Source organism: Blennius ocellaris (genome assembly GCF_963422515.1).
Source record: "Blennius ocellaris genome assembly, chromosome: 8".
Lineage (NCBI taxonomy): Eukaryota > Metazoa > Chordata > Actinopteri > Blenniiformes > Blenniidae > Blennius > Blennius ocellaris.
Genome location: NC_137657.1, coordinates 3,612,849 through 3,634,989, shown reverse-complemented (window position 1 = coordinate 3,634,989; position 22,141 = coordinate 3,612,849). Strand labels below are relative to the sequence as shown.

At 43.3% G+C, this 22,141-nt stretch overlaps 1 protein-coding gene across 2 annotated transcripts; it reads right to left on the bottom strand.

The window, feature by feature from the left end:
• Positions 1-4,793: 4,793 nt before the first annotated feature.
• seh1l (SEH1-like) lies at positions 4,794-15,370 on the bottom strand. Of its 2 annotated transcripts, none has more exons than XM_080500305.1 (9): positions 15,184-15,370; positions 14,527-14,577; positions 10,911-11,057; positions 9,563-9,774; positions 9,371-9,469; positions 9,133-9,273; positions 8,162-8,316; positions 7,541-7,694; positions 4,794-5,037 (listed from the first exon to the last, which is right to left on the bottom strand). In XM_080500305.1, exons 1-9 carry the CDS (start codon positions 15,292-15,294, stop codon positions 4,860-4,862), a joined length of 1,248 nt encoding a protein of 415 aa, XP_080356431.1. In that variant the 5' UTR covers positions 15,295-15,370; the 3' UTR covers positions 4,794-4,859. The 2 variants fall into 2 exon arrangements, with proteins under 2 accessions (XP_080356431.1, XP_080356432.1); XM_080500306.1 differs by lacking the exon at positions 4,794-5,037 and adding an exon at positions 5,044-5,295.
• Between the last annotated feature and the right edge of the window lie 6,771 nt (positions 15,371-22,141).

The window sequence follows — 22,141 nt, the reverse complement described above, 5'->3', positions numbered from 1 at the left end:
GCAGTGTGCCTGAATGGACTGATAGCAACAATGTTTAACATCACTGTGTTTGCAAATTTAGTTCAGTTCTGGCTTTCAGTACAGACACAAACATTGCTGGGCTCTTTTGATGTGATGCATGAGTTTGAGTGTTGTTCATGTACCAGTGCACAGAACACTACCAGCTTATGATTTGCTAACTGGACACGCTCAAGACTGAGTACGTCCATCCCTGTAAATTCAGGAAACCTGGAGGTCGTTCTCAGCGATGACTGAAACATAGTTTTGTCCGACATTGTGCCACCTCAACTAATTACCCGGTTCCAGGACCACACATTCCCAGTCTGAGGTTGAGGTACTTCCATCATGTGTGATTACTTGAAAACCAACCGGGTCAAGTGGAGGATCAGTTAAATGGTGAAATGGTGTCTTGAAGCTTCCTACGCCTGCATGTTTTAGCAATGAAGGGCTCTTTGGGGCCGTCCACACGAGACCGCCAGTTCACGTAAACACGTAGTTCCGCCATGTCATCAAATAAACACAACAATGGTGGACGACAGGCTGCAGTCGAGCTGCGGGAGCTACTGACGCTGCCGTGCCAGAATCTACACAGCCTGCATTGTTTAACACGTCATTCATCTGTTTTTATGGCATGCAGGAGGAGCAGGGCCATAGACCTATAGAACGAGTTAGATAGAAGAGCAGGAGTCAACTTTTAAATGTATACGCTCCGTGTCTTCTTCTGCATTTTTGGTGTGTTTGAAAGGGTCACAGCGCCCCTAAAGGCCTAGCATGTGTACTACATGCCCTGAAGCCTTGTGTTGAGCCGTGTTCATAGTGACGTGTGGTTGAATTTATTTTGAGAACATTTTAGCTCATGTGGACGTGACCTTTATTGGGCTTGGTCAAGACTTTGAGTGTTGACTTGTGAAAACATTCAGCAGATGGTGGTCCTGTAGCGGTGAACATGACCACGTCACAGCAAGAACATCCCGGTGTGAGTCCAGGCGTCTTTTGTCTGATTGCATATGTGGGTTTCCACCAGCTACTCCAATTTTTTCAGCAGTCAACAAATTGTTACAGATGAGCTGAGGATAATTTGCTCATAGGTAATGTTGTGTGTGCGCCCAGGGCAGTGTCTATGTGGCAGTATTCTAAACGTGCTGAAGGCTGCAGAAATATCCTGAAGAGACAGGCTGTTACGGAGGACTTTACATTTGGCTGCAGATTGGAGAGCTAAATAAAGTATAAGTGAAAAATGATTTGTTGCTAACTTGTTTACAACATGGGGACATTTTTCTGACATTTCACCGTTTTTTGCACCAGGAAAGAAACATTAAAACTATACAATACCCAGATAAAAAAGTTTGAAATATCAGTTTTTAGTAAACATTCATATGTTACGACTTTATCAGACATATATCACATTGTCTCTGTCCTCAAGTTTGAGCTACAGATTTAGCCGGTTCTCTCAAGACATGCAAACTAAATCTTTGCACCCAAAATGCATAAAAATTTGAAAACTCCACCTGCATGACAATGAATCAAATGTCTTAAAGGGAGGTGTTTGTTAATCGGCCCCTTGTAAATTAATGCTGCTGGTCCTTCTTTGAAATGTGTGTGAAGGGCTACAAGTCAAAAATGGCTTTCTCAAAATAGCACAGTGAATCACAGAACTTCCTCAAACCTGCAGTTTTACACATAAAACCTCAGAAGGTCCCATTGCCTGTCTGGAACAAACGAGTTCTTCCCATCATGTGTCATAAGCACAACACATCAATGTGTTGCCGTTTCCTTCACCATGAAAATGGGATTTAACTTGATAGTTGAATTTTCCACCAATTTCCTGTTATGATCTGTTGTTCTTTGCCTTTCCCCTGTAAGCATGGAGGAGAGCAGCCATAGTGAGATGTTATGAAGCTCAGGTTACAGGAGGAAGATGCTCTATAATCTGGACGCGAGAAGAGGAAGACGCTCTATAATCTGGACGCCAGAAGAGGAAGATGCTCTATAATCTGGACGCCAGAAGAGGAAGACGCTCTATAATCTGGACGCCAGAAGAGGAAGACGCTCTATAATCTGGACGCCAGAAGAGGAAGACGCTCTATAATCTGGACGCGAGAAGAGGAAGACGCTCTATAATCTGGACGCGAGAAGAGGAAGACGCTCTATAATCTGGACGCGAGAAGAGGAAGACGCTCTATAATCTGGACGCCAGAAGAGGAAGACGCTCTATAATCTGGACGCCAGAAGAGGAAGACGCTCTATAATCTGGACGCCAGAAGAGGAAGACGCTCTATAATCTGGACGCGAGAAGAGGAAGACGCTCTATAATCTGGACGCGAGAAGAGGAAGACGCTCTATAATCTGGACGCGAGAAGAGGAAGACGCTCTATAATCTGGACGCGAGAAGAGGAAGACGCTCTATAATCTGGACGCGAGAAGAGGAAGACGCTCTATAATCTGGACGCGAGAAGAGGAAGACGCTCTATAATCTGGACGCGAGAAGAGGAAGACGCTCTATAATCTGGACGCGAGAAGAGGAAGACGCTCTATAATCTGGACGCGAGAAGAGGAAGACGCTCTATAATCTGGACGCGAGAAGAGGAAGACGCTCTATAATCTGGACGCGAGAAGAGGAAGACGCTCTATAATCTGCACGCGAGAAGAGGAAGACGCTCTATAATCTGCACGCGAGAAGAGGAAGACGCTCTATAATCTGGACGCCAGAAGAGGAAGACGCTCTATAATCTGGACGCCAGAAGAGGAAGACGCTCTATAATCTGGACGCCAGAAGAGGAAGACGCTCTATAATCTGGACGCCAGAAGAGGAAGACGCTCTATAATCTGGACGCCAGAAGAGGAAGACGCTCTATAATCTGGACGCGAGAAGAGGAAGACGCTCTATAATCTGGACGCGAGAAGAGGAAGACGCTCTATAATCTGGACGCCAGAAGAGGAAGACGCTCTATAATCTGGACGCCAGAAGAGGAAGACGCTCTATAATCTGGACGCGAGAAGAGGAAGACGCTCTATAATCTGGACGCGAGAAGAGGAAGACGCTCTATAATCTGGACGCCAGAAGAGGAAGACGCTCTATAATCTGGACGCCAGAAGAGGAAGACGCTCTATAATCTGGACGCCAGAAGAGGAAGACGCTCTATAATCTGGACGCCAGAAGAGGAAGACGCTCTATAATCTGGACGCCAGAAGAGGAAGACGCTCTATAATCTGGACGCCAGAAGAGGAAGACGCTCTATAATCTGGACGCCAGAAGAGGAAGACGCTCTATAATCTGGACGCCAGAAGAGGAAGACGCTCTATAATCTGGACGCCAGAAGAGGAAGACGCTCTATAATCTGGACGCCAGAAGAGGAAGACGCTCTATAATCTGGACGCCAGAAGAGGAAGACGCTCTATAATCTGGACGCCAGAAGAGGAAGACGCTCTATAATCTGGACGCGAGAAGAGGAAGACGCTCTATAATCTGGACGCGAGAAGAGGAAGACGCTCTATAATCTGGACGCGAGAAGAGGAAGACGCTCTATAATCTGGACGCGAGAAGAGGAAGACGCTCTATAATCTGGACGCGAGAAGAGGAAGACGCTCTATAATCTGGACGCGAGAAGAGGAAGACGCTCTATAATCTGGACGCGAGAAGAGGAAGACGCTCTATAATCTGCACGCGAGAAGAGGAAGACGCTCTATAATCTGCACGCGAGAAGAGGAAGACGCTCTATAATCTGGACGCCAGAAGAGGAAGACGCTCTATAATCTGGACGCCAGAAGAGGAAGACGCTCTATAATCTGGACGCCAGAAGAGGAAGACGCTCTATAATCTGGACGCCAGAAGAGGAAGACGCTCTATAATCTGGACGCCAGAAGAGGAAGACGCTCTATAATCTGGACGCCAGAAGAGGAAGACGCTCTATAATCTGGACGCCAGAAGAGGAAGACGCTCTATAATCTGGACACGAGAAGAGGAAGACGCTCTATAATCTGGACGCCAGAAGAGGAAGACGCTCTATAATCTGGACGCCAGAAGAGGAAGACGCTCTATAATCTGGACGCGAGAAGAGGAAGACGCTCTATAATCTGGACGCCAGAAGAGGAAGACGCTCTATAATCTGGACGCGAGAAGAGGAAGACGCTCTATAATCTGGACGCGAGAAGAGGAAGACGCTCTATAATCTGGACGCGAGAAGAGGAAGACGCTCTATAATCTGGACGCGAGAAGAGGAAGACGCTCTATAATCTGGACGCGAGAAGAGGAAGACGCTCTATAATCTGGACGCGAGAAGAGGAAGACGCTCTATAATCTGGACGCGAGAAGAGGAAGACGCTCTATAATCTGGACGCGAGAAGAGGAAGACGCTCTATAATCTGGACGCGAGAAGAGGAAGACGCTCTATAATCTGGACGCGAGAAGAGGAAGACGCTCTATAATCTGGACGCGAGAAGAGGAAGACGCTCTATAATCTGGACGCGAGAAGAGGAAGACGCTCTATAATCTGGACGCGAGAAGAGGAAGACGCTCTATAATCTGGACGCGAGAAGAGGAAGACGCTCTATAATCTGGACGCGAGAAGAGGAAGACGCTCTATAATCTGGACGCAAGAAGAGGAAGATGCTCTATAATCTGGACGCAAGAAGAGGAAGATGCTCTATAATCTGGATATTAGTTGAAGTGACCTAAAGGAATCCTTAAAATATATGCACATGATAAAAAAAAAATGCATTTTTTATATTACAAGTTATTCCCAAATGAACAAAACAGGACAAATTTTTAATCTGGTGCTTTTTATTAGAAATGAATAAATTGTGCTGACAGACACAAACACACACACACACACACACACAGACAGACAGACAGACAGACATCACTGTCCTTCAGCCTCAGGTAAGGGCAGCAGAGCTCTGGAGGAGTGTCTGTGGGGGAGAGCCTGAGGCTGAGGCTGCATGGGCTCAGCATCACAGTGCTCTATGAGGGAAGAGGGGGGCAGCAGGTGACCGTACCTGGTCCCCGCTCGGGGAGGGTCCAGAGGAGGAAAGAAATACCTGAAGCCACAGGGAGGAGGAAGGAGCATAGGAAAACACAGAAATTAAAGAGAAGAAAATAATGTATGCGGTGAGTGTTTCAATATTGAGTGTGTGTTTCAATCGGTGATCAGGGCGCCGTTTTCATGCCAAACGTGACACTCAGGAGTCGAGCGGCCACATGACGAGAGGCGTTAGTAGTAATACACAGGGTGCTGGTATATCTTTGGAGAAGTCAGGTGCCGCACGGGGGGAGCAAAGGGAGCTCGCTTTCCAATCCTGCATGCAACAAGCAGGACAGTCACTTCATCACACGACGTGAACACCGAAGTTCAGAAAGACCAGAAACACGTTCAAAGTTCTTATTCGGAGGGACGTTACTGAGGTTAGGAGAGAATCCACAGGGATGGTCTGAAATGCAGCTCTTGTTACGTTCATAGCTCAGGGGTCTGCAACCTTTATGATCAAATGAGCTGAGCTCAGGACTTTCCATCAAATAAAATGTGTCTGGAGCTGCACAACGTGCTAATCATCAAAAATTAAGACAGGGGCAAAAAAAGAGAAGCCATATATACTAAAACTGAAGTTGCATTCATGAAGTGTAACAAGTACAATTTAGCCCATTTTTAGCTTTTGAGGCCACAAGTACAGATTTTTTCATATATTTTTCCACCTGTACCATTTCGCTCCTTACATCCACTTCTTATTTTTGCATCATTTACTTGTCATAATTTCACAATTTTTTTTCTCATTGCTGGAATAAAAAGTCACATGACCAATTTTAACTTTGGGGGGGTTTGACTGTTTGTGTATATATATATAAATATAAATAATAGTAGTTTTATGTATGTTTTCCAGTTTTAGTAAATCCATCTTTTCTAGCCGTTTTTGTCCTGGAGATGAGACCAGTTTTGGTCCATGTGGAATGCAAACTAAACAAAAAAATGAGAACAAAATCTTTATTTAAACACTATTTCAGAATATTCTTGGGAGCTGCTACAGAGGAGCTGAAGAGCTGCAAACCCCTGGTTTAGGTTAATAATGTCATTACAAATAAACGCATATGCCTGCAGTAACAAAACCAGATGTCTAAAAAAAAAAAAAAAACCCAAAACACTTGATTTCTGTGCCAAAAATAAAACATCCAGAACGCAGCTCATTTTGAAGTAAGTCCTCACTAAGCAAACAAACTGAGACACAGTGCATTGAAACTACAATCATAGAAGTGTGAACACCGACTTTCACGTGCTGCCGGACAAACAAGTGGATCATTTTTAAATGTTTCGGCACAGCTGCAAATTAAATCTGCCATGGCATGTGTCTGATGAACACGTCAACGTGACACGAACCAAACACAGGACATGGCGGATTGCGGAAGCCCCGCCCCCTTCCTAGTTTATTCCCTCACAGAGAACCAGTGGTGATCCAACATGCTTTCAGCTTAACATCGTGACAGAATTCATTCACAGCAGCTGTTCACATTTTCTTACATTTATGAGACACTGAGAAATATCCGTAGTAGTATCAAAGTAGTATCAAGTATCAAACCCATGTTATGCAGAGAAGGTCACTCAGACCAAACAAGGCTGCAAAAAAACAAAAAACTAGATGAGTTTTATTGGTTATAAATTCAGTATTTCATTAGTTGCACAGCTTCACTCAGGTTACATGGCGTTGCTTTTAGAAATGTCACAATGTCTACAGTTAGTTCTTATGACAAGGACCTGTTTCGCTTTTCTGAGACAGAAGATGACGCTACGCCGTTCTTATTAAACACCTCCAAACAGTCCCCTGTTTTTATTGGCTGCTTCAGCAGTTTCACACTGTTTTAGACAAGACTTTACCTTCCTACGAGTTTAGTCAGAACACGTCTGCTCAGAGACAAATGAGGCTGGTGTCAAATTACAAGCCTTTCTTGCTGCACATCAGTAGACGTGATGCTATTGAGGCGTATCCTGGACGGTAACTGGTAAACAAACATCACAACGTTTTTTTTTTGAAGGATGAATTCATGAAATGCAGCTGCAATAAAGATCCAGGATATGAAACTAAGTGTTAAAATGAGCGTAACAGGTCCTCTGTCAGCTTCATTGACGCAATCCTTCTGCTCAGCAAAGAGTTTGGCAACACTTTATCAACGGTACATCAAAACACAGGAGAAAGATCAGCTTGGATTGTCTTTAAATGGTGGAAACATGTTTTACCAAAAGTAACTCTACAAAGTGAAATAACAGCCATTTATCAAATTTATACAAACAAGATTTATTGGACTTTTTGTACTAGGAAATCATTTAGCCCCGACGCTGACAGAGTGGACTGCTCTTCATCAACATGCACAGATACATCGGAGGAGGCGGACCACCTGAACGCTGGGAACCAGAAGCCAAGCTCTTTGCCAGTGCGGCGGCTGCACGTCCAGTCAGTGTGAGGCGTTAGAACACACATGACGCGGGTCAGTTCTGAGCAGGCCGGCGAGGCGAGGCGAGGCCAGGTGAGTGGCGTCCGCTCGCAGCACGCCACCTACCTTCCTGCGGACATCCCGTTCAGCACGTTCTGGGAGGTCTGAACGGAGGAGCCCACCACCGTGCTCATGGCTGTGGGCTGACCAGAGGAGCCCGTCAGGGGGCTGCCGTCCCCCTTCAGGATGCCCGTGCACTTCCAGTTGTCCATGTAGTTCGCTGTGGACAGACGGAGGGCCGAGAACAAAACGTTACTCGTTCTGATGGTCTGACTGAACTTGTAATGGAGCATGAACATGTGTCTGTTGTCATTAATGTGGTGGAATTAGGGAAGCACCGATCCACGTTGTTTCACTTCCGATCTGATCCCAATACCCAAATTTGGATATCTGCCGATAGCGATACTATTCCAATACCGGTGCTCTGTTTGCTTTAATATTATAATCATTATTGTTGATTTTATATGAGGCTGTAATAAACTCCTCTCTAAAGTAAAGTATGAAATGTATGCCAGTATTCTCTTAAAAGTCAAGTTACTTTTATTTCTAGAGCACTTTAAAACAGCTGTGGCTGAAGCCAAAGTGCTTCAAATAAAAGACAAAAATAGAAATAGAAGAGTAACAACTAAAATACAGTAAAAACAAACATTAAGATTGACATGGTAGACATCCGAGCAGCTTGCTCACCTTTCCAGAGGCGCACGCAGCCGTCGTCCCCAGAGGAGGCCAGCAGCGTGCTGGTGATGTTCCAACTCACGCGCCACACCTGCGAGTTGTGGTTGTCGAACTGAGCCACGATCTGCACCTCAAACTTGGTGGGGCCGGTGGAGGAGCTCTCCTTCCTGTGAGGAGGAGGAGGAGGAGGAGGAGGAGGGAGGGATTCAGAGTCGGAGGGATCTGAGCCAATCGAGACAAGAAGGCCGTTGCTGAGCTAATCCCCCGCCGGAGGGCTTTATATTTTCTCACAAAGCCAGCTCTAAGGCAGCACACTTGGTACACTAGAGGGTGTTCCATGGGTCCTAGTAGATCATTATGTAGAATATGAAAGGTCTTCTTCATAAGCTATGTCAAAATACGTCTCCAGAGCCCAAAAGGTGTTTTTATGCACTTAGTGACCCTGTGACCTGATATGCAAATTAGGTCATGGTCACCATGGTGCCCCTTCTCCCCAGGGGGAGTGTCCATGTGTGAAGTTTGGTGACTGTGGGCCCAGGAACTGCTGAGAAATGAGGAGAAATGTTTATATGAAAATACATGTATTGTGCAACCATGACGAGCAAACTTGAGACCCTACCGATCTTCAAGGTCAAGGTCAGGTCACTTGGTGTACTGGAGGTTATCCCTGGAGTGTGTATCATGTGTGTATACAATTTCAGAGCCCTAGCTCAAAAACCTAGGCCTCCAGAGCCCAAAATGTGTTTGTAAGCACTTCGTGACCTTGTGACCTACTTAATATGCAAATTAGGTCAAGGTCACCATAGTATCCCTTCCCCCTCTGAGATGTATCCACATGTGACGGTTGGTCACTGTGGGCCCAGGGGTTGCCGAGATATAGGTAGAAACGTTCGAACGGACAGACGGACGTACGGAGACTGTTTCAAGATCCCCCTTCGGGGCCTATCGGCCACGGCGGGGGATAAAAATGCCGTGATCATCACCTCATGGGAACTAGCTTGAATATCCGGACGTCTTTAGTAGCGATGGCAAGCACGTGGAAGGAGCGTCCCAGGTTGGGAGCGAAGGCGATGTCGTGCACGGCGTCAGTGACCATCATCAGCGTCTCGGCTTTGGCATACTTACTTTAAAAGCAATAAAAAAAAAAAAATTACAAAAAAATGTCAAATAGGATCTTACATACTAATCTTTCTGTGCACAGACAGATGAATCCTCACTCACCGCGTGTTTTCATTGTACTCGTAGATCTGCACCTTCCCTCCGTACGTCACGTTGCTGTCGTCACTGCCCACGGCGAACATGGGAGGGTGGGCTCGAGAGCTGGGAACAGAGTGAGGATAAAGTTCCCAACTCTGTGTGTGTGTGTGTGTGTGTGTGTGTGTGTGTGCGTGCGTGTGCGTGTGTGCGTGTCACCTGGAGGGGTTCCAGGAGATACAGCTGCAGCTGAGCTTGCAGGAGATCTCGTGCTGCAGCGACCACTGGCTGAGGTTCATGACGTCAGGCGCCTCGTAGATCCTCACCACACCGTCTGCTGAGCACGTGGTCAGCATGAGGCCCATGTGCTTCGGAGCGAACTTCACATCTGTCACTGAGGTCCGGCTGTCCACCAGCGTGGTTCTCTTGATCTGAGACGACAGCAGCATCGAGCTCAGATCAAACAGCTTCACTTTTTTTTAGGATTAATTCTGTTGGATAACACTTCAGCTAGTGACACCACAGCTGTGGAAACATCACGTTACGGAGCTGCACTTCTCCTCCAGATAGGAGGAGGAGAAATGAAGGAGCTATGAAGAGGCAGCCAATGTTGTTTTCTGTTCTGCTTCAGAAGACAGTTGAGTTCATAGCAAGTCCCCATATACTCTTTCTCTGAATGTTCCTCAGAAACAAGCTGGACATGTACTAACGGGTGCTCAAAGCAGCAGAATCAAATTAAAACTCTGTTTTTACATTGATTGCAGGAACAAAGAATTTCTTGAAAGATTTTCAAAGCAGATGCAACACATCACGGAAGCACATCGTTAATACACAAACATATGGGTGAAGCAGGCCTGAAGGTTTGATTTTACGCTACATACAAAGACATTTAAGCAAATATATTTCACTGAATCTTTCATATAAATAAACCACTGACAAAAAAAGGTATTTCCTGTATTGTTAAAGCAAGAAGATCTTTTCTTTGCATCCCGGAACCTTCAAAGCCGTCACTGCACATCTGACCTGAGACCATGTTGGGATGGAGACTGTCTCATTATGAAGAAACTGGAGTGAAAGACCGCTGAACGTAAACACATGACATTTCACTAATCCTCCTCTTGGTAATCAAATCATTGCTGAAACTTCTTAGCATGTAGCATACAGCATGGCTTGGAACTAAATTGTCCTGGTTCCACTGAGCAATTAAGCCACCGAGTGGCATCTGATGTTTTGGAACACCTGGTTTCTCTGTTAACTGGAGACCAACGTCCTTTTAGCAGCCCTTGTTGCTGGTAACTGCAGATGTTGAAAAACCTGACAGACAACCACATCTACAATAAAAGTCTTGTAAACATTTATTGGAAATGTGGTTATCATAGCAGTAAGTCTTACTTTAACACCTGCTGTTACTAACAAGCAACGACTACGGACGCTAAGGGAAAATGGTCACAGGTCGACAGGGAATCCAGTTAATCCAAAAGAGTGAAAAGGGTCCAAATAATGTTGTATCTTAATAAAAGAGCAGTGTTGATGTGTTGCAGATATCTGGAGCTGCAGCAGTACCAACCCAGTGACTGAGACCTCTCTGCTTGTCGTTGGACTCTCCTACGATCTCCTCCCAGACGGCGGCCGTCCGGTCGAAGGAGCAGGAAGCCAGAACCTGTCCGAACTCGGGGTGAGCCCACGTCACTCTCCACACCGAGCCGCTGTGTGTCTGCAGGGCAAAGACAAACGGTTAGAGCAGGGACCTGCAACAGGGAGACATTTAGCAATCTGAAGGGACACAGAGCGTCTTCAGAAGAAAGTAAACAGCTTCACTCAGTGGTCCCCAACCTTTTTATCACCGCCGACCGGTCAATGCTTGACAATTGTACTGCGGACCGGGGGGGATTCGTAGATTGTTTATATTATTGAAGGCTTCGTTGCCTCGTTAGAGCCGTTCGCCACATATTATGCAGAGCGGGCTTTGGTCTGTGGGAATCACCTGTCGCCATAAATCCATACTTCAAGTACAACTCCTGCTACTGTCTGTTAAAAACCTTCTTTTTCTTGGAAGTTGTAGGCTCTTCTTCTGTCTCTTCACTGGCCCTTTTCACTTTGAAAACTATGTAATTACCACGCCAGGCCACACGTTGGCGCTGTTGGTTGTTTTTGTAATAAAACCACACACAAGTGCTTAGAGAACAATACGCTATAAACATTACTATTGGGAGTACATGGACATTCGAATGGAGACGACCAAGTTGGATTGTTATCCCAGCAACTCTCAACTCTAAAAGCACCAAGTCCCAGGAGAACATGGACCAGGAGTCATGACACTCTGAGGAAAACATTGTTGTTATCGTCCACCTACTGAGCATGTACAGAACTATTAACTACGGCTGTGGCGACTTTGTGCAGTGGCAGTGTTTTTAGAAAAGTTGCATTTTCCACCCCGTTTCTATGGAGAATTTATACAACGATGCTTGTCGTGTTAACAGATGCACAAAACAGTAAGAAAGTTTTGCATCGTTACTTCAAAGATTTGTGTAAATGGGGCCTAAAACAGTTTCTACATTAAGGCTGCATGATATATTACAAATCTATATTCTGTTGTTTCCTGAATTAAAAATGCTTTTGAAGTTTCTTTTTGGGAGACAAAAATTACAATATTTGCTTGATTATGTTGGGCCAAACAGATGTTATGACCAAATTGGTAGGATATGAACCTGTGTATTTAGAATTTGCAATTCATTTCATACAATCTGCATATGAACTGTGCTGGACAGTTATTTCGTTAATGTTCAATAAAAAGAATATAAAAAAGAATGCTCATTCTGAACAGTCATAAAAAGAGCTGAATATTTTGAGAGTTTATAACAGTCGATGTAATAGACTTAAAATATCTGTATTTGGATATTTTGCTCTTAATAAATACATACACATTATACATTTTACAAAGCCGTTAAAATCCTCACATGAAAACTGGTGTCAAGCCAGCCCTCACTTCGGAAAACAAGGTCAAGCCAGCCCCCACTCAATTTAGCGGTGCGCGTATACACTATGCATTACCGTAAGAGCAAACTCAGACCTATTTCAAAATAAAAGTGACGTTTAAATGAACGAGATTCATTCAGATAGTTAATGAAACACAAATTAATACTATAACTAATAACAACAAAGAAAATAAATTAGTTTATCGTTGATACAAACTAATAAAATGACATATCAATAAAACTATTGCCCACAGAAGCCAAAAAAACTTTTTTTATTAGTCTTAATGTTATTATAATACTATAGATATAAACTCACTCTGATCACGTTATTAAAATTAAAGGCCCAATAGAACAGTCGGTCTTGGAAAAATTCAGACTCATTTAACATCAGATTGATAGTAGACCTGATCAGGATAAGGTGTATAAAATAAGAGCCCTCTGACAGCTTATCTGGGCTTGAATCACTCTGATTTCAGACTGATTTTAAATGGAAGTTCCCTGTTGTCATCAAACCAATCCATATCAAACTGATAGTAGACCACCCCAGGATGTCACTCACCCAGTATCAGACAGATCAGACGTGGAATTTCAAAATAAGAGCCCTTTGAAATACAACATCAGAGCACCTATTGCACCAAATTTGAAGTGATATTAAATGGAATTTCCACGTTATCATTTAGCCATTCCAAGTCAGACTTATAGTAGGACACCTCAGGATGCCACACACCAAGAATCAGCCAGATCCGATGTGGAATTCCCAAATAAGAGTGAGAGAGAGAGCCATTTGAAATACCACACCCGAGCAACATTCATGCCAACTTTGAAGTGATATCAAATGGAATTTCCACGTTATCATTGAATCATTCCACTTCAGACTGATAGTAGGACACCCCAGGATGCCACTCACCAAGTATCAGCCAGATCCGATGTGGAATTCCAAAATAAGGGTGTACTGAAATAGCACTTCTGAGCACCAACCACTATCTTAGTCTGATATCCATCTATCCATCCATCCATTTTCTGCCACCTATCCAGGGCCGGGTCGTGGAGGCAGCAGTCTGAGCAGAGTTGCCCAGACTTCCCTCACCCCAGACTCTTCCTCCAGCTCTTCCGGTGGCACCCCAAGGCGTTCCCAGGCCAGCCGAGAGACATAGTCCCTCCAGCGTGTCCTGGGTCTGCCACAAGGCCTCCTACCGGAGGGACATGCCCGGAACACCTCCCTCAGGATAGGGAGGCGTCCGGGGGGCATCCGAAACAGGTGCCCGAGCCACCTCAACTGGCTCCTCTCGATGTGGAGGAGCAGCGGCTCTACTCCGAGCTCCTCCCTGGTGACTGAGCTCCTCACCCTATCTCTAAGGGTGACTGAGCTCCTCACCCTATCTCTAAGGGTGACTGAGCTCCTCACCCTATCTCTAAGGGTGACTGAGCTCCTCACCCTATCTCTAAGGGTGACTGAGCTCCTCACCCTATCTCTAAGGGTCACTGAGCTCCTCACCCTATCTCTAAGGGTCACTGAGCTCCTCACCCTATATCTAAGGGTGACTGAGCTCCTCTCCCTATCTCTAAGGGTGACTGAGCTCCTCTCCCTATCTCTAAGGGTGACTGAGCTCCTCTCCCTATCTCTAAGGGTGCGCCCAGCCACCATATGGAGGAAGCTCATTTCAGCCGCTTGTATCCGGGATCTCGTTCTTTCCCCAAACTGGACCCCCTCCGGCCCCTGGCTGTGACAAGAAATTCTGTCCATGTATGTAATGAACAGAATTGGTGACAAAGGACAGCCCTGCTGGAGGCCAACATGCACTGGGAACAGGTCCGACTTATTGCCGGCAATGCGAACCAAACTCCTGCTCCGGGAATACAAGGACCGAACAGCGATATTTTGTTCATTGAAACGTCACATTTATTTTGAAATCGGTTTGAGTTTGCTCTTACGGTAATGCACTGTGTATATGCGCACTGCTAAATTGAGTGGGGGCTGACTTGACGTCGTTTTCCGAAGTGAGGGCTGGCTTGACACCAGCACATGAAAGCAGATGACATTTCAAAGAAAAGCTGAGAACACGGCGGCAGGTTTCTATACACTGTAGTGATTCTCAATAACATTATTTACTATTATTATTATTATTATGTTTATCTGACGTTGTGTGGCACTAATTGAAGAAGGTAAAGTTTCCCAGCATCGGTTGAAAGATGAAGCAGGTGTTTTACCTTCCAGCTTGCTGTGCACTGCCACTCTCCATTCTCACTTTTATCCCAAACCTGAAAGAAACATAAACGATACAGCAGTCAACAAGGATCAGACAAACATTGTCAACAAGAAGCTCAGCACACACAACACTCCACAGCTCTCTGATGAGAATGTTTTCCTAAAGCATCCTACAAGTTAGCAGGTATGCTATATGTCACACCTCTAACCAAAGTCTTAAAAGTGAAAGCAAAAGTTTTACCGTCACGTGATGATCGAACAGTATATTTAAAAAAACACATGGACAACGTGAGTAAATGAGCCAGCCTCCGGAACTAATGGTAGCACGGAGCAGAGTTAGCCTCCAGAGCTAATGGTAGCACGGAGCAGAGTTAGCCTCCGGAGCTAATGGTAGCACGGAGCAGAGTTAGCCTCCGGAGCTAATGGTAGCACGGAGCAGAGTTAGCCTCCGGAGCTAATGGTAGCACGGAGGGGAGTCAGCCTCCGGAGCTAATGGTAGCACAGAGCAGAGTTAGCCTCCGGAGCTAACGGTAGCACGGAGCGGAGTCAGCCTCCGGAGCTAACGTTAGCAGGGAGCGTAGTTAGCCTCCCAAGCTAACGTTAGCACGGAGTACAGATTGCCTCCGGAGGTAACGTTAGCCCGGAGCGGCGAAGCCCACCTTGACGCTCTGGTCGCTGGAGCAGGTCGCCATCCTCCGGCCATGGAAGTCATACGACACATCGTGGATCAGGTCTTTGTGGTCCGCTGCGATGCTCCGAGCTACAAACATGCTCACGGCTGTGAAACACCGGGAGTTCAGGCTACACTACTCCTCGCAGACCTCTCATGTGTATCCGTGTGTTGGCGGGTCTTCGTTGATGTGTTTCATACCTCTGACCACACGGAGGCACCATCGCATTTATCCATGATAAACTTTGTTTTTATTTAAGTGATTAAAAATAGATTAAATTAAAACGTCTTATAATATATATATATTTAAACAATTTATAGACAAAAATGTATGTTTTTTTTTAATACATGCATTAAAAAAATTCACCACGACAAGGTGCAGACTACAAAACTAAAACAATTCTAACTTTTTTTTTGTCGGTTTTTAGTGGTTTGTAAAAGCATGGATCTACCATTAAAACTTTATAACAGCAAACAGATATGAACTGCCTTAACCGTAATGACATGGAATTGCAATAAACAACATATTTACAATGGTTTATAAAAAAGACTCCGCTGGACACTTGGGTTGCCAGGTTTGGGACAGAAAGTCAGTATTTAATACGGAATGAACTGCCTCATTGAAGTATGAATGGATGACAATTTTTTGTGAGTTTATTATTATCATTATTATTATTATTATTATTAAAACTAAGCATTACAAATTCCACAACACACTCTAAGTCTAAAAGATGTAAATACACTGACCACAAGAAACTCTGAAATACCATAACACACACAAAAAAGTCTGAGGAGAGCCAGGGGGACGAAGGCGAGGGCTCCAGATGGCATCAGCTCCAGACTGCTGACAGACCAACTCTCAGAGGTCGTCATGTGCATCTTCAACCTGAGTGTCAATGTGAACAGAGAGCCAGTTCCATGGAAGACCTCCCGTGTGGTTCCCGCCCCTAAGACATTGCACCCCAAGAAGCTGAACTACATAACATATTTTCAGTTTTTAAAAGGTCAGAATGTCAAACTTGCAAGCATCTATGCAGGTCTACCCAGGATGCATTATTAAATGTATTTCATCTTTACATGTTGTTTGAGGGATATTTCCAGACTCCGTCTTACATGTGTGACTTTTCTGGATTACTATAAATAACCACTACCCACCAAACACCCAAATTTAGATGTTTTTTGGGGGGCTAAATCTGGTTGGCCTGTCATAGCCTGGATTTAGCCGTAATATAATTGTTGAAATTGGGGTGTTATTACTTCCTCATTGGATGGTCCAATTATATCCCAATTCCAACCAAAAAAAACAACATTTAAATCACATCGGGTGTTTGGTGGGTCGTAAGCATGTGGATGTTAATGCGGACTGCATAATAATTTTTTTGCTATTGGTTGCAACACATTGAACTTTTGAAGCCGACATGGTGAAACTCTGTGGCGGCTCCTCCCTCAGACTGAAAACATGCATGTGAGTGTGTGCCCTGTGATAGACCGGTGACCTGAACACCATAAGCAGTGTAAAAGATGGAAGAAAAAGTTGTAGGATTATCTTTCACTTTTCACTTTACAAGAAAGAGACGTCTTTTCGACAACCTGAATAAGTAATTTTACCTTAAATCTTTCTACAAAATTTGTATGTAGTTTAGGAGGAAGGTAAAGGTGTCTTTTCAAAGGCTTTTAAACGATTGCTGGAAGAGTATTATTGTCATTTACATTATGTAATAATATTTCACGATATAAGTTTAAAATAAATGCTTTGCACTTCTCCTTTGTTTGGTAGTATTATCCTGCAGTTCTGCAATATGTTTTATTTATTTTTTTAAAACACACTATATATGGCAACAATGGGCTGTAATTATTTTCTGTTACAACCAATCAGAAACTCATGTTACTGTCTAGACAGAGCTGCTCAAGCTGGTTTAATCTAGAAAATCATGTTACCAACTAATTAGAGCTGCTCAGGTTGGTTTAATCTGATATATCATGTTACTGTCTAGACCAGGGGTCAGCAACCTATAATGTTCAAAGAGCCATTTGGTCCCATTTCCTACTGAACACAACACTCAAAGAGCTGCACAGATTTTATTTTGACACTCCCCCAGGCAGACCATGCCAGGACGACACTACACACAAAACCTTCTTCACTGCTGGTCGCCAACTTACAACTAATAAACTAAACTATATGAACTAAGCAACAAAAACACAACACAACAATTATTACCTACAGTACAAACCTAATATAACCCCCAATAATTACATGTAAAACACGACAAACAGAAACTCCCATAATGCATTGCAGCTCTCAGCTCCTTTATTGCTACACATTATTAAAATGGAAGATATATGTGGGAGATCTGGGATTTTTAGAACCATGAGTGTGAGTGGTGTGGCTTTCAATGTCCTTTACTTGTTGTGTAATTCACTAGAATTTGCCGTCACTCTCAACAAGTCTGCAATGAACCTCCTGGAATTGTCGGCGCTCCGCAGCGCAGCAGTTTTCCTGTGAAAGGTACAGGAAGCTCCCAGCTTCAGATACCAGTTATGCCGCTGTCATGACCTGCAGCCGCAATTCTATGTTCATCATGCCATTATTGCTACATAATCACATTACATTGCTGCGTCGTTCACGACCCTACATTTTACTCCACTCTTTGTAGCGGGACTGCACTCTGGGTGGCTTTGCCTCCTTACGTCCCTCTGGGATGAACTGCAGTGGGACAGAGGCTCAAGGAGCCGCAGTGGAGGGACCAAAGAGCCGCTCCGGAGCCGCGGGTTGCCGACCCCTGGTCTAGATAGAGCTGCTCAGGCTGGTTTAATCTAGAAAATCATGTTGCTGTCTTGATAGAACTGCTCAGGCTGGTTTAATCTAGAAAATCATGTTACTGTCTGGATAGAGCTGCTCAGACTGGTCAAATCTAGAAAATCATTTTACTGCCTTGATAGAACTATTCAGGCTGGTTTAATCTAGAAAATCATGTTACTGTCTAGTTCGAGCTGCTCAGGCTAGTTTAATCTAGAAAATCATGTTACTGTCTTGTTAGAGCTGCTCAGGCTGGTTTAATCTCATATCAGTTGGAAAATATTTGGATCAGTGGGATAGCTGTAAATAATATAAGTAGCACTAACAAGATTGTCACATCGTAGTGGGGCCAGAGCGGGGCCTGACACGTCATCAGCTTTACATTTGCACATTGCAAATTGCACATTTGCAGCCTTATCCTGCTATTTATGCAGTGATAATAATATTCTCCAAGATTGACCTTTAAAAAAAGTTTTTTCTTGCATAATTAATTGAAGTTGGTCAAGCCAGATTGTTCTTTGTTTTAATTATATACTCAATATGTAATATGCAATCATTACAATTTTTTTTTAATGAAAAATAAAATCCAAGTAAGGTGAACTAAGTGTTTGTTCTTTGTCAGGACCCTTAAATCATCTGTATGAACAGGAGTGGATGTTTGATAGATTGTTTGAAGTCTATCGTCCACTAATACAGCAACATCCTCCGCCTCTTTGCATGTCTTCATTCTATCCGTCTTTGTTGTTTGAAAAGTAATAGCCTTTGGATATTATAGTATTTGCTGTTTTGAAATACTGAATGCAACACAATAACAATCACAAGATTATGTGTTGTTGTGTGGATACATATAAAAAGATTAGCTCACATTACTTAAATGATTCATGTTCCCCTAGAAATATATCAGTGTTGTGTATTTTTTTCACATTTAATATAACAATAGTCATTCAAATTTTAGATTTCAAATACAAACTTCACAGAACAGAACCTATAACAACATTTCCCACACAAATCTTGAGTACTAAGCATGAACAGCTTCATAAACAACGACTCACATACATATAAGACATAAACATACGCAACATACTTGTTACATACATACATACATGTCCGCTGTCTTGGCCATGCGGCCAGCGCACACAGGACCTCACACCTCCTCCAGAGCTCCTTCAGGATCACTCTCTCGGCCCCGCAGCCGGACAGACTGGCCCTGTCACGTCCTCCTCCTCTGCAGCCTCATAGGAGGGTAAAGGCCCCTGCAGACTCCCTTTTTGAAGCCACAAGAACAAGATAAAAGTTCGGCAGTGACGTCAGTCAGCTGTGGAAAAAACTGTTTGTTCGGCAGGACTGTTCACACTCCACAAGACGCTGCTGAACTCTCAGGCCACGCCACTTGCAGCATGTGGCCATCTTGACGACTCAAACATTTGGATAAGACAGAGATGGAGTGCGACAATGGTGGAAAGAGTAGTTTTTGAGTTGATGAGAGAGGAAGAGGATGAAGAAAGACAGATGTTCAAAGCTGAGAAGGAAGAAGAATTATTAAGATACGCTCCAGCAGAGGAAATGAAGAAAAGGTAACCGCAAGACGCAAGCCTGCGAGGCCACGCCCCCTCATAACAGGCCACGCCCCCTCATAGCAGCCACACGTCTGTGAAGCGACGTTTTCACTTTTCAACTGCACAGTTTTTCTCTCACCTCCTGTGCTGTCAAGAATGCCTTTCTCTGAACTGTTTCAGTAATAAAAGAGAGAGTTTTTAAATGAGCGTGATGTTTGTCCGATTTTAACTACAGGAGCTTACCGCTTTGGGTGATGCGAACATTCAATCTGTTTCCTGGGTGCTTCCTGCACTTGAGCCTCCATCCACCCCCTGTAACAGGCCCCTCATGCTCCGGTTCTTCCACACTTCAGAATTTTTCATTTCACGCATCCAGGGCTCCATCTTGTCAATGTCTATTAACTTGGAGACTCAACTGCCTCTCTTTTCTACAGCCAAAAACTAAAATCTAAAATTACACTTTGAAATAAAGTTAAATGCAGATTAAATGTGTATCAGACCATTATATTAAGTTTTGGAGGTGTAATGTGTCGATGTAGTTTGATAAACCAGAGTTGGCACTTTAAACTGAGGGAGGAAACTGCAGATTAAATTTGGATTACAACATTATATTAAGTTGTGACGTGTGAGCTTTCGAAAAAAAAAAAACTTGTAAAGCTTGTTAAATACTATAAATACACTTGCATCTATAATAATAAAAATATCAATTGACGACATTGATCAAATGTTAAAATGACAACAGGATCATGCTAAATTGTGTTGAATATTCAGTGGTAAATAATGTTGATTCCTTGTTGATAATTCAACCTTCTTCCAAGTCTGAGAGGACATTAGTCAATCATTTTTACAAAGATTATTTATTCTTTTGCTTTCCTCAGTGGAAAGGTGCAAAGGTTACTATTGTAGGTGGCCATTTAGTCTTATTGTTTATCTGTGGGTTTTTTTTTTTTACCACATGACGGTGTGAGACTTCACACCATTAGGATAATGGACACATAAAGCACATCAGAATATGCAGAAACTACGGGAATCGTTCGCTATGACTTTTATTAACAATTCAGTTAATGATTCCCTAATAAATCGCTAAAAAAATTTAACATTTCCCATACAAAGAGAGGTACTTAATGGAGGACATCAAAGGAGATCAGCACCCGTTGCCATGGAGATGCTAACATCAAAAGAGAGAGGCAGGCACACAAGATTTCTAATGGAATTTTCTAGTTCTTATTCTCACTAAATAATCATATCATATCATCTCATTTGGTTTAATCTGGCAGAATAAACAATCAACGTATTCACAATGTAACACTATATCTGTCACTGTGTTATATACATTAAAATAATTTAAAATGAATCCCTTACTTCATTGTTTTTCTGACAATTTATTTTCTTTTGCCAACTGTAAGTTTAGAAAACTGGAACTAAAAATGAGCAACATTCAGTGATATACTGAAAACATTCCCATGAGTTAGATTTCAAAGTAGTAAATATTTAATCTTATTTGATATATATTCTTCAACTTTTAATAAGTTCATTTTCTTTGTAAAATAAATTATTCATTCTCTCTCACATTTTAATTGAGTTGAATTCCATGTCCATTCAGATTGAGAATAAAAGAACTCATTCACTTCCGACAAGAAGTATTCCATTCTTTTTTGTCACATCATTACATTTATTGGATAATAAATGATGAACTCATTGAAACATATATTACTGATTTATTCAATTTTGAAGCCCTTGACTCCTTTGATATTTTAACATTATTTTAATTCTTGGGCCTGCCTTATGTGGCAAAGCGCAAAGATGAATATTAAAGTAATCTACTAAATGTCCCTTACAAAGCGGATGGGAGAGGCACCTCATGGAGGAGACCCAAGCTGATCAGAGGGTGATTTTCAAGTTTTACTCTATTCTGTGTGGATTAAAACTGTGAAAATGTTTTTTTTTTTATGTATCATGTATCATTAAATAGACGGCATGAGTCCCAGGCTGCTGAGGACCTGTGCAGACCAGCTCTCCGAGGTCCTCAGCCGCATCTACAACCTGAGCCTCAGCCTGGAGAAGGTCCCAGTCCTGTGGAAGACCTCCTGTGTGATCCCGGTTCCTACAACAGCACACGCCAGGGAACCAGCCCACTACAGACGGAGCGCTACCGCAAGTCCTTCATCCCCACTGTAGACTGTACAACAAGACTGTAAAGGAACATGCAATACTATGTGCAACAACCCTGCATCTCTGCCACCTCATGTGTGCCACTTTATCTAAGTCACCTTATCTATTCATCACTTAATTGACCACTTTGGACCGACCCTGCACTGCCAACACTGGTATTATTTTTTTACTATAGTATGTTTATTGTATTTTTATTCTATACTTTGCCCCCCCCCCCCATCATTGTTTAATTTCCTTGTATTTCATCTTACTGTATTACTTTGCCCCCCTTAGAACTTATTATACTTTATTATAATTTGTGATTTGTATCTTATTTTAGTCCTATTTTATTTTATTTATTATTACTTTTTACTGTAAATACTTTTGGCCCTTAGGGTTCTTGATGGTCATTGTATATAAGATACCTCTATTCTTATCTAACT

Bases quoted from the DNA above. Each gene is read 5' to 3' on its own strand.
- seh1l (XM_080500305.1), bottom strand. From the start codon at position 15,294: ATGTTTGTAGCTCGGAGCATCGCAGCGGACCACAAAGACCTGATCCAC. The intron at 14,578-15,183 runs GTGGGCTTCGCC...TGTTTCTTTCAG, and splicing joins CCAGCGACCAGAGCGTCAAG to GTTTGGGATAAAAGTGAGAA. The intron at 9,470-9,562 runs GTGACACGCACA...CTCTGTTCCCAG, and splicing joins ATCTCCTGGAACCCCTCCAG to CTCTCGAGCCCACCCTCCCA.